Below are 13543 nucleotides of genomic sequence, written 5' to 3'. Positions count from 1 at the left end.
AAGGTCTTCTCTAAATATATAAAAAGACAGAGAGAAGTCAAACTGAGGGTAGGCCCCTTTGAGAATGAGATTGGGAATCTAATAATGAGAAAAAGGTAACTGCAGAGGAGTTGACTAAATACTTTGCACGAGCTTTCACTGTAGATTACCCCTATAGCATTCCAACGAACAAATCAGGGGGCAAAAAGGAGAGAGAAAATAAATACAATATCAATCACTAGAGAAAAGTAACTTATGAAATTAATGGGGCTAAAGACTGGTATGTCCCTTGGACCTGGTGGGATGCATCCTAGGATTTTAAACAAAGTAACTACAGAGATAGGAACCTTTGGAAGCAATTCCTGCAAGAATCCTTAAATTGTGCAAAAGTGCTGGAGGATTGGAAAACTGCCAAAGCAACATCCTTATTCAAAAAGGGAAGGAGATGTAAAACATATAAATGTAGGCCAGTTAGCTTAACATTTGTTATTGGGAAATGTTCGAATCTATTATAAAAGTTACAATAGGCGTGCATTTAAAAATGCATAATATGATCAAACACAATCCGCATGGCTTCATGAAAGAATTCATTCCTGACACATTTACTAGAATTCTTTGAGGAGATAACATGCAGGATAAAGGGGAAGCATTTAATGTAATCTACCTGGATTTCTAGAAGGCATTTTGATAAGGTACCACACATTAGGTTACCTAATGAGGTAAGAGCACATGGATTTGGAGGTAATAAATTAGATAGAAAGAGGACTGGCTACCTAATAGAAGACAGAGGTATGGTAAGTGGAGCACTTTCAGGATAGCAACCTGAAACTAGTGGAATGCCACAGGAATCAGTACTGGAGCCACAAATATTTACAAGTATTTACAATGTCTATTAATGTATTGTTGCCAAATTTGTAGATGATACAAAAAAAGATGGGAAGGCAAATGGCAAGGATGAAGCAAAGAGGGATTTAGATAGGTTATGTGAGTGGGTAAAAACTTGGCAAATGGAATATAATGTTGGAAAATGAGAAGTTTTGCATTTTGACAGGAAGAGTGGAAGAACTGAATATTATAAAAATATAAATTCAAGTTTAATGTAATTCAAAGACTGCAGAAAGCTCCAGCACAAAGGGATCTGGGTGTCCTTTTGTGTAAATCACAAAACAAAACTAGCAAAACATGTTCAGCAGGTAATTGGGAAGGTAAATGAACTATTGATCTATATGTCAAAGAGAATGAAGTATTTAAAAAAAAAGGGAATGAAATATTTATAAAAAGGGAAGTCTTGCTGAAGTTAATCAAGTACACAAGTGAGCTCACACCTGGAAAACAGTAAGTGGTGTTTGGCCCCTTAACCAAGGCGAAATTAGGAGAGACAGTGGTCTAGTAGTATTCTCATTAGACTATATCCTGAGACCCAGTGGGAGACCCAGATTGGAATACTGCCATGGCAGATGATATAATTTGAAATCAAAGTTAATTAAACAATGCAGGTAGATTTTGACAGTAAGGAAATCAAGGGGAAAAAGCAGAAAAGTGAAATTAAGAGTTATTAGATTAGCCACGATCTCATTGTATGGTCTCATAGAGTAAAGGGTGAAAATAGAATAAGGATGTGTTAAGAAACAAAGCAGATAAGCTGTGTGATGAAAATCTGCGTGATGTATTTTACAATATCACCAGCCACCAAGACCATCACTCTTGTTATGATTCCATTGGACGGTAATATTGGACAAGACCCCAGAATGAAATCTCGCTTCATAAATCAGAAGTTTAATCTTTCTGTTTTTTAACAAGGTGGTTGCTCGCGAAGTTATATTCATACAAGGCTCCAGACATTCTTTAACTGAATTTTTTTTTCACAAATGAAGGAAAACAAGCAAAAACAAACCCTATGACTGAATTTTACCTTCGTTGGCTAAGAATAAATTGTGTCAAATGCTTTGGAGGGATTTTTGCCCCAAGGCCCAAAGAGACTCACCAAACTTGCCTCGCTATGTACCCCAGCTCTAAGACAGCCCTCAAATCTGATTCTGTCCACATTCTACCATGTGTTGTTTCTGGAACAACTCACCACTCAGCAGATATCCACTGGAAGACAGGCATCCCTTGTGCCTGCACCATATTTAGAAGCCAGTTGTGCACTAAGAGAACACTATCAGTTTGGAGCTGCCTGCTATGGTCTCTGATACCAGACAAGACAGACTGGGGCAACTGGGCATCCCACTTTGTGAACAGGCATCTGGAGTTCCTGGTAGATGAGATGACGCAGATGTGGAATGTCCTCTTGCCCCAGGACCAGCAGTGGAGGCCACAATGCCAGCCTGGTCCAAGGTTGTCACCTGGGTCAGTGTAGTCTCAACCAACTGTAGGAATGTGCACTAGTTTAGGAAGAAGATCAATGACCTTCTTTACTTCACTAGTGTAGATGCCACCGTGTAAGGTGCTATCACCTTTTTCTCTGACACCTCACATTCACTGTCTTTGTTAATGAACCCACCTTCCATCAAGGCTCATGCTCTATTCATCCATCTATTATGAGCAATATCTTCTCTCATCTGCTCACACTCAACCCCACCCCCAGCATCACAAACCCTGCATGCCCTCTGCAAAGCCTAAGCATTTGCTCAAGACACGACCCCACCTGCACCAACAGTAATAGCTGAGATAACAACTTTCATCTTTATCAATGCATGCACCTCTCTCATTCCATGAGGAATGCAGCTCAGTGGAGGGCCGAAAGAATCAAATCAGGAGGTGGCATGTTTGTCATTCAATTCCTCACCCCTTATGAGGGGAGGGCCCTGACTCTGATCACCCTGAGCAATGTCCAAGGTCCTCGTCTTGTTTTGCACACTGCTTTTGGTTAACTATGCCTGGGCCCTTTTGAGTGCTCCTCTCCCTTTACTGAGGCATGCAAACAACCATGATAAGTTTGTAGGCTTTACATCTCTGCTAAACAGCAAGACAAGACAAGGAAAGGCAGGGAGACTGTAATTATCCAAGTAGACTCAGACTGAGTGAGCATTATGACAGCAAGCAAACAGCCTGAAGTTGCAGCCTGGTCAGTCCATGAGCTGGGTACATGTCCCTGAACACAGTGTCCTTACTTCAGCATGACAACGAGAGCTGTTGGTGCAGCCTGAGGTGCAGCATTGAAGCATAGAAACATCCTGGAACTGGATCACAGATATGCCATGAGGGTTGTTCAAGGCTGCCATAAGTTGGATTCCAATATCTGTGGATGTGGGTGCACATGGCTAGTTCCATGGAGAGTGGTCTGAGGTCATAGATTCATAGAGATGTACAGCACGGAAACAGACCTTTTGATCCAACCCGTCCATGCCAACCAGTTATCCCAACCCAATCTAGTCCCACCAGCCAGCACCCAGCCCATATCCCTCCAAACCCTTCTTATTCATCTACCCATCCAAATACCTTGTAAATGTTGCAATTGTACCAGCCTCCACCACTTCCTCTGGCAGCTTATTCCATACATGTACTACTCTCTGCGTGAAAAAGTTGCCCCTTAGGTCCCTTTTATATCTTTCCCCTAAACCTATACCCTCTAGTTGTGAACTCCCCAACCCAGGGAAAAGACTTTGTCTATTTACCCTCTCCATGCCCCTCATCATTTTTTAAACCTCTATAAGGTCACCCCTCAGCCTCCAACGCTCCAGGGAAAACAGCCCCATCCTGTTCAGCCTCTCCCTATAGCTCAAATCCTCCAACCCTGGCAACATCCTCGTAAATCTTTTCTGAACCCTTTCAAGTTTCACAACATCTTTCTGATAGGAAGGAGACCAGAATTGCATGCAATATTCCAACAGTGGCCTAACCAATGTCCTGTATAGCTGCAACATGACCTCCCAACTCCTGTACTCAATACTCTGACCAATAAAGGAAAGCATACTAAACGTCTTCTTCACTATCCTACCTTCCTGCAACTCCACTTTCAAAAAGCTATGAACCTCTATGCTAAGGTCTCTTTGTTCAGCAACACTCCCTGGGACCTTACCATTAAGTGTATAAGTCCTGCTAAGATTTGCTTTCCAAAAATGCAACACCTCGCATTTATCCGAATTAAACTCCATCTGCCACTTCTCAGCCCATTGGCCCATCTGATCAGGATCCTGTTGTAATCGGAGATAACCTTCTTCACTGTCCACTGCACCTCCAATTTTGGTGTCATCTACAAACTTACTAACTCTACCTCTTATGCACACAACCAAATCATTTATATAAATGACGAAAAGTAGAGGACCCAGCACCGATCCTTGTGACACTCCACTGGTCACAGGCCTCCCATCTGAAAAGCAACCCTTCACCACCACCTTCCATCTTCTACTTTGAGCCAGTTCTGTATCCAATTGGCTAGTTCTCCCTATATTCCATGAGATCTAATCTTGCTAAGCAGTCTCCCATGGGGAACCCTGTCAAACACCTTACTAAAGTCCATACAGATCACATCTACCGCTCTCCCCTCATCAATTTTCTTTGTTACTTCTTCAAAAAACTCAATTAAGTTTGTCAGACATGATTTCCCACACACAAAGCCATGCTGACTATCCCTAATCAGCCCTTGCCCTTCCAAATAAATGTACATCCTGTCCCTCAGGATTCCCTCCAACAACTTGTCCACTACTGAGGTCAGGCTCACTGGTCTATAGTTCCCTGGCTTGTCTTTACCACCCTTCTTAAACAGTGGCACCACGTTAGCAAACCTCCAGTCTTCTGGCACCTCACCTGTGGCTATCGGTGATACAAATATCTCAGCAAGAGGCCCAGCAATCACTTCCCTAGCTTCGCACAGAGTTCTAGGGTACACCTGATCAGGTCCTGGGGATTTATCCACCTTTATGCATTTCACGACATCCAGCACTTGCTTCACTGTAATCTGGACATTTTTCAAGATGTCACCATCTATTTCCCTACATTCTATATCTTCCATGTCCTTTTCCATAGTAAATACTGATGCAAAATACTTGTTTAGTATCTCCTCCATTTTCTGCGGCTCCACACAAAGGTGGCCTTGCTGATCTTTGAGGGGCCCTATTCTCTCCCTAGTTACCCTTTTGTCCTTAAAGTATTTGTAAAAACCCTTTGGATTCTCCTTAATTCTATTTGCCAAAGCTATCTCATGTCCCCTTTTTGCCCTCCTGATTTCCCTCTTAAATATAATCCTACTGCCTTTATACACTTCTCAGGATTCACTCAATCTATCCTGTCTATACCTGACATGTGTTTCCTTCTTTTTCTTAACCAAACCTTCAATTTCTTTAGTCATCCAGCATTCACTCTAACAGGAAGATACTTTCTCTTGATTCTCGTTATCTCATTTCTGAAGGCTTCCCACTTTCCAGCCATCCCTTACCTGCGAACATCTGCCCCCAATCAGCTTTCAAATGTTCTTGTCTAATACCGTCAAAATTGGCCTTTCCCCAATTTAGAACTTCAACTTTTAGATCTGGTCTATCCTTTTCCATCACTATTTTAAATCTAATAGAATTATGGTCGCTGACCCCAAAGTGCACCCCCACTGACACCTCAGTCACCTGCCCTGCCTTATTTCCCAAGAGTAGGTCAAGTTTTGCACTTCTCTAGCTGGTACATTCACATACTGAATCAGGAAATCTTCTTGTACAGACTTAACAAATTCCTTTCCATCTAAACCCTTAACACTATGGCAGTCTCAGTATATGTTTGGTAAGTTAAATTCCCCTACAATAACCACCCTATCATTCTTTCAGATAGCTGAGATCTCCTAACAAATTTGTTTCTCAATTTCCCTCTGACTATTCGGGGGTCTGTAATACAATCCCAATAAGGTGATCATCCCTTTCTTATTTCTCAGTTCCACTCAAATAACTTCCCTGGATGTATTTCCAGGAATATCCAGCTGTAATGCTATCCTTTAACAAAAACACCACTTCCCCTCCTCTCTTGCCTCCCTTTCTGTTCTTCCTGTAGAATTTGTATCCTGGAACATTAAGCTGCCATGCCTGCCCATCCCTGAGCGATGTTTCTGTAATTGCTATGATATCCCAGTCCCATGTTCCTAACCATGCCCTCAGTTCATCTGCCTTCCCTGTTAGGTCTCTTGCATTGAAATAAATGCAGTTTAATTTATTAGTCCTACCTTGTCCCTGCCTGTCCCGACTGTTTGACTCGCTTCTGTTCTCAACTGTACCAGTCTCAGATTGATCTCTTTCCTCACTATCTCCCTGGGTCCTACCCCCCCACCTTACTAGTTTAAATCCTCCCGAACAGCTCTAGAAAATCTCCCTGCCAGGATATTAGTCCCCTTCCAATTTAGGTGCAGTCTGTCCTTCTTGAACAGGTCCAACAGAGATTCCAATGATCCAAAAATGTGAATCCTTCTCCCATACACCAGCTCCTCAGCCATGCATTCATCTGCTCTATCCTCCTATTCTTGCTGTCACTAGCTCGTATCACCGGGAGTAAGTGCTGGTGCTCACTATCCAACATGGAGGAGTGCAGAGCCAGTGATAAACAGATTCACCAGGTATCCACTCTGATGTCCATGTTGTTTGATGAGATGTTTCACTGAATATTAATGAGATGACTTGTGGAATTATAAAGCGTTTAACAAGTTGTAATCCCCCTTAGATGGCATCTCACCACTGCCTAGAGAGTAATGCACCATACCACATGACAAATGCATAAAATATCCAGTAAGATGCTCTCAGCATCAAGATAGGCTCCTTACCTATTCTACCATAAATCCATCATAGCTCTCATTTCTCAGACTCCTTTAAGAATCTGCCTTATATATTTATAAACAGATAGAAGGAGCTTAACACAATCATCAAACTAAAGTTTGAATCTGTTTCCCCGTACCATCCATTATGAAGGCTTGAGTCCAGAGACACGACACCCCCATGCTCAACTCTTTAACTTACTATTTAACTGATCCATTTGAGAGATGCCGGTTGCCTTGACATAATGGCAGAGACTCCCAAGTTCCAGTATCCGATTCATAGGGCTGGATTTTCTGAGGAGTGGCAGTCACACTCAGATTTCCACTCTGCTCCTTTTCACTAAACGAAAGAGCTTCACATTTCTGAGAGGAAATTCCAATCAGGGCTCTTTGAGAAATATAGAGCTACACAGTAGATCTGACAGGCCAGGTGGTTGACAATGAATAAGAAGGTCTTAACTTACAGGAGGATATGAATGGACTGTTCAGATGAACAAATCAGTGGCAGTTGGAATTTAACCCTGATCAGTGAGAGGTGATGCACTTTAGAAATATAACGAGACAAAGGAGTGCTCAGTAAATGGCAGGGCAGTAGGAAGCTCAGAGGAACAGAGATGTTGTCGACAGATCCCAGAAGGTGACAGTGTAGGTAAAGGCATATGGGACCCTTACCTTTACTAGTCGAGACATAGATTATCAGAGCAGGGAGGTTACGTTGGAGGTGTACAGAACTTGGACAGTATGCAGTTTTCGTCGTTACACTATAAAAAGGATGTGATTGCACTGGAGGGGATGGAGAGTAGATTCACCAGGATCTTGCCTGGGATTGAACAGTTTAACCACGAAGAGACGCTGGAAAAGCCTGGGTTGTTTTCTTGCAGTAGAGAAGATTGAGGGAGTCCTGATAGAGGTATATAGGATTATGAGGCACATGGACAGGGTGGACAAAATGCTGCTGGTCCCCTTAGTTAAAGTGTTGGTACTAAGGGACAACACTTTAAATATGGAAAACTGAAGGGTTAGAGGGGATTTGAGGAAAATGTCTTTCACCCAGAGGGTGGGGTTCTGGAATGCACTGCCCAGCAGGGTAGTTGAGACAGGTAACCTCACAATTTTGAAAAAGTACTTGGATGAGCAATTGAATTGTCAAAATATTCAAGGCCACAGGCCTAATGCTGGAAAATGGGATTATTGTAATGGGATTATAGTGCAGTTTTAACAATACTGACTCAATAGGCTAAAGGTCCTCGTCTATACTATTTGATTGTATGATTCTAGGTCCTAAGTGGTATAGAACAATTGGGGGAAGGCAGTGAACACACATGCCATATTCTGTAAATTAAATCTAGCATCATAGGCTACACTTTGACAGCTTCTGAGGTCAGATCAAAATGCCAGGTGCATAAGGGATAGTGTACCGGATGATTTGGGCATCAGATGGGTAGGGTGCCAGGATGTAAGAGGAGAAGAGATCAGTTAAGTGTACAAGTATTTAGGGCAGGTTGGGGCAGATGGGAGCCGAGGTGGGGCAGTACCTGGTCTTGTGAAAGAGAGGGTTTGAGTTGAGTCATGGCATTGGGGTGAATAACAAGTTGATGTTTGGGGGGGTGCCATGTCCAACAGCAGAGGAATAGTGTTTGGGATCCCATTTGTAGAAAGGGGTTGACATGTCAGATGGTGTGTGGAGGGAGGGTAACGGATTTTTGCAGCAATTGTGAGGTTTGGAGTCCTGGTGGGAGAGTGGTGTTGGGTCAGGCAGTGGACAGGATTGGAGAGTCACTATGGCAGAAAGGTGTAGGGTCCAGTATTGGGGGGAGAGGAGGGTGTCAGGTCAGGATCTGTGTGTATGTTTGGGGTTTGGGGGAGGATGTGATTCAAGGTATGTGTTGTAAATTGAATAGTTACTCTGGAGTTAGACTGGATTTCTGATTGTCTCATTTTTCCTGAGTAACTATTTATTTAACTGCAGCAGAACCCTCTGAATTCTTAAATTTAAATGGATACTGTTGGACGGTTCCAGAAGTAGAGGAAATGTACACTGGAATCTTCAATTTCCCATACAATTCCTTAAGGATTTTGCAATGTCCCCATGTGCAACTCTCACCTATACTACTTTCTCATTATCAAAATGTCTGGGCTATAATGAACAAATAACACAAATGTTACAGGCTTGCCAAACAGCCCTAGTAGAGTCAAGCAGTGTGTTTTGCATTCTGTGATATAGTTGAATTTCTAGATTGTGTTACAGTAAATTAACTATATTATTATAGCTGCAGCAATGAGCAAGCATTTACATACTCAGGTAAATATGAGTCTTCACTTAAAACGGAATGTTCAGTCTGACTGAATATTTCACCAATGTTCACATGCTACTTATTTCTCTTTCCAGTGCATCATGTTACAATGCCCACAAAGACATGAACACATTCTTATTTGCGTACAATTGTAACATCATCTGTTCAACTCCAAACATGGCCTCAGAAGTGGCAGATAAGGCAGTGGATCCAATCAGGTAAATGTTCATTCAGGAATATATTTCAGATTACTTTTATACCCTACTTTAAAATATTGCTTTAACATATGAAAAAGTTACTAATGAAATCTCATTAAATAAGATCAAGATCGGAAGCTTAGTAAAGTTCCAAAACAGGCTCAGCATAGGCTTTCATCATTGCCAAACAGTATCAGAAGAGGACTTGTGCTCAACACTTCCAGGAAGAATTTGGAAGGGTTTCCAACAAGAGATGTGAGTTACATTGCAAGTTGTAATGTAAAAGAATGAGTATAAATAAAACTATATGCCTTGGAGAATGTAAAAATCTTTGTTTTTGAAATAATTTCAGAACCTGAAAGAAACCACAATATCTTCCAATTTGAAGTTTTTAATGCTTTTTAGAAACAAAGTAGAGAAAGACTTCATTCATATTTTTCCAATCTCAAACTGCGAATTTTGCGATGAATTGTGAATTTATTCATTGTGGACCCTGTCCATAAGGTACATTCTTCCTAATCTTTTTTCACTTCAGACCTCTAAAGCAGAGAAATAGACTTTCAGTTACATCATGTTTGGTCAAAAACAACTAGACTTCATAATTGAAAGAACATATTCTTATGTTAACATTTCAATCTCAGGCATTAATTTTTATGTTTAGAGGAACTATAATAAGTAGACACCAATTGATTGCATAAGACATGAATTTATTTCCTCTTCTAAATTTTACAATGATGTAGAAGTCTGAAAGTATATTTTCCAATGAAGTGTATCCGTAAGAAATGGGAAAATGGTTTGAATGCAATTTGTGTGTTGGAATATTTATAATAAACATTTGCTCATACGTTAGTTCATTCCCATTATTTTGTGAAATTGAATGTTTACATTTTAGATCTCAGCTTTAGTTATACATTAAAGCTTGTTTTGCATTTCTCTGATGTGTAAATATCAAATTGAATGTTGGTTCGTATTGATCTCATGATATTTCCATCACTCAACTAAGTGAAGTCTCATTACATACACTGTAATTTTGAATAGGTTTTGAGAAAAAAGGGTACTTGATCAAATTTGGAACATGTTGTTGAATATTCTGCCTATGGATTACATTATAAGATAGAATGTTGTAGAGTCAAAAGGAATAAGATAGAAGATGGGAGAAGGAAGTGAAGGTGCTGAAAAGTTGTGACGAACCTGTTCCTTTAACAAGGTTAGGTTGTCCCTGGTTGTTTTTTTATGAGAATTTGTAAATGACACAGGTTCTGAAAAGTCTGAGTTTGGATGGATTTTAGGGCCAATGTGTTAACAGCTAACGGATACTGCCTCAGAAAGAAGGCTTTCAAGTTCACAAAAAAAAATTTGTATAATGAAAGGGAAGTGGCCAGTTCTCTCAGCTCAGTTTTTTCCCCCGGTTTGGTTTTAATGCATCTAAATGTGTGTGTGGGTGAGTGTGTGAAGGCTGCTGGACTCTCTCTCTCTCTCTCTCTCTCTCTCTCTCTCTGACTTCATTCCTGTATGAACTTGTTTGATTTTACCTTTCGTGCCAAGGTGTTAGTGGAGATTGTTGCAACTATTTTGAAACAGCATCATTAAGTTGGGAGAGTCTGTCGGGTTTTTGGGTAGAATAGGTTAGTCGATATTCTGTTCTTTGTGTTTCATTCAGTAATCTTGTAAATAAATTCTGTTTTGTTTAAAACTAAGTGGTTTGACCAGCTGATTCTCTCCTGGAATATCCACTGTACACTTGCATAGATCAAATAGCAAAGTTAGGGTCTGGACTACCTTCTTGAAATGTTTTGAATGGTTTGGCCTGGTCCATAACACCCCAATGATATGGCATTTTGCTAGTGGTAGAGAAGCTGGTAGATGGCCATCATGCCTAGAACCTGAATGAATGACTTAAATGGCCAATTAGGGGCTGCTTCCTGACAATGCTGACATTTTACCAGCAATGGGTATGATCCTCTCTCTCTGTGCGGAGCCATGGCCTCCCTATGGAGTTTGTGTGTTCTGATCAAGCACTCTGTGGTCCATCAATAAACCCCACTCCCAGAGAAACAGTGACCATGCAGTAATGCTCATCAGTCTTTACCCAGAGTTTTACCTGGCTCTGATGTTGCAGACTCCATTTACCTTTGTTGGAAAGTGGTGTCTGTGTCATCTGCCTGTGGCGTGTCAGTGAAAATTAAACTTTATGCCTGAGAGTAAAAGTTAAAATAACAGGAAAACCTTTTCAGCGACTTTGCAACCAACTGTTTTATGTGTTATAAAATTATTTTCCTTTACTTGGGAATCTTAGGTAGTAGACATTGAATTTTTCAGTGTGATTTTATTTTAACTCTCCATTGAAATGAAAATAAAATCACCATTTATTTATGTTAAAGCAAAGTTACTTTTGACTCAATTACTACATATGGTTTAAACTAAGATTGCCTTTCTCTTAAGTAGATTTTAATTGCAAACCTGAAGTTTTGTCTACATTCAAACCGAAATGATGTTCTGCAATTGAATTTTATCAATCAAAATTTTCTCCCCCCACCTTTCCTGAAGGCACCTACTCAAAGCTGAGACTGAACAGTGATCGTCATTCAGTTATTTGACTGTAGAGTCATAGAGATGTATAGCATGGAAAAAGACCCTCCGGTCCAACCTGTCCATTCTGACCAAGTATCACAAACAATCTAGCTCCACCTGCCAGCACTTGACCCATACCCCTCCAAAGACCCTATTTGCTAATCGACATGATACTGTGTCCTGTATAACAGAGTTGTTGCTTGTTGTGCTTTGGAAGACATTGTTCTGTTATATAAAAATTCTAAAAAAGGGTTATGGATGAACATACTTCTAATATATATTACAAGTAGCACATTCCCCTCATGTAAATATCTTAACAGTTTTCATCCTCAAAAAATTATTTTTGACTTTGTCTTCTCTCCTCTACCCTTGCTCAGCCTGATCCAAAATGGCGAAAGCACTGAGCTCTTTTAAATAAAACAGATATTTTATAAATGGTACATATACATTTCCTGGACTGGCAGAGGCAGAGGGGTGATCTTTTAGAGGTTTGTAAAATCATGAGGGGCATGGATAGGGTGAACTGGCAAAGCCTTTTCCCTAGGGTAGGGGAGTCCAAAACTTGATGGCATAGGCTTAAGGGAAAGATTTAAAACAGACATAAGGGACAACCTTTTCATGCAGAAGGTGGTGCGTGTACGGAATAAGCTGCCTGAAGTGGTGGAGGATGGTACAATTACAACATTTAAAAGGCATCTGTATGGGGGTACATTGATAGGAAGAATTTAGAGGGATATGGGCCAAATGCTGGCAAATTGGACTAAATGAGTTTAGGATATTTGGTTGGCCCTTGAGTCGGACTGAAGGGGTTGTTTCCATTTTGTACAGCTCTTTAAATCTATGACTCTATAAGAGTTAAAAATTGTCATCATTTGGATTAATTTTGGTTTCATTCATTATAGTCATCCACTTGCAAGACGAACTCTTGAGCACTATTACAATTTGTTTTACTTTTGAGATAATTTAAAGGTCTTTTTAAATAAGATTCACAGGTGTGAAATGTAACGGCTATATTCCACCCAGGAAACGTGTTCCCTAAAGTGCTGAACATAAGCAATGTGGCAGAAACAGCTGGAGGTTTAATGTGAACACTCGAAGTGATCCAAGACTGTCTCCATTTGGCGGGCACGTGCGTTGTGGTGGTCAATCAAATGAGAGGGAATGGGCACTGTTAGTTTTATCATCTCACTTTCCTGTTTGCTTGCCAGCCAGATATCCATTGTGGTAGGTGCCCTGCAGCCAGTCTCCCATTGAGCCAGAAATGTTGAGTGGATGATCCATCGCAGTCTCCTTTAGAGGTCTTGAGTATCCCAAAGGCCCATTTGATCCATTATACACGTGATATCAAAAAATAGGTTTAGGCATTGATTGCTGCAAATGTTATGGGTTTTACCAACAAGCCAGCATCAGTACTGAAGATGCCCCTAGCCATGCTGCTTCAGTACATTTATTACAGTCTCATCTACCTGACAATGTGGAATATTGTCCACAAAAAGCAGGAGAAATCCAACCTGGCCAACTACTGCCCCATCAGTCTACTCTCAATCATCAGTAAAGTGATAGAAGGTGTCATCGGCAGTGCTATCAAACAGCATCTGCTTAGCAATAACCTACTCATGACACCCATTCTGGGTTCCATCAGGGCTACTCAACTCCTGAACTCATTACAGGTTTAGTTCAAAGGTGGACAAAAGAGCTGAAATCCAGAGGTGAGGCAAGAGTGACAACCCCTGACATCAAGGCTGCATTTGACTGAATGTGGGACCAAGGAGCCAAAC

General features: G+C 40.9%; 1 protein-coding gene across 1 annotated transcript in view; it reads left to right on the top strand.

Annotated features, from left to right (window-relative positions):
* LOC140481337 (anoctamin-7-like) overlaps nt 1–13543 on the top strand; it is a 72007-nt gene that overhangs the window by 15517 nt on the left and 42947 nt on the right. The window contains exon 8 of the mRNA XM_072577352.1: nt 9093–9215. Within this exon, the coding sequence (XP_072433453.1) occupies nt 9093–9215 (123 nt within the window). The remainder of the gene's footprint in view (nt 1–9092; nt 9216–13543) is intronic.

This window comes from Chiloscyllium punctatum, chromosome 9 (genome assembly GCF_047496795.1).
Source record: "Chiloscyllium punctatum isolate Juve2018m chromosome 9, sChiPun1.3, whole genome shotgun sequence".
Classification (NCBI taxonomy): Eukaryota; Metazoa; Chordata; class Chondrichthyes; order Orectolobiformes; family Hemiscylliidae; genus Chiloscyllium; species Chiloscyllium punctatum.
This window is presented reverse-complemented; position numbering and strand designations above follow the sequence as displayed.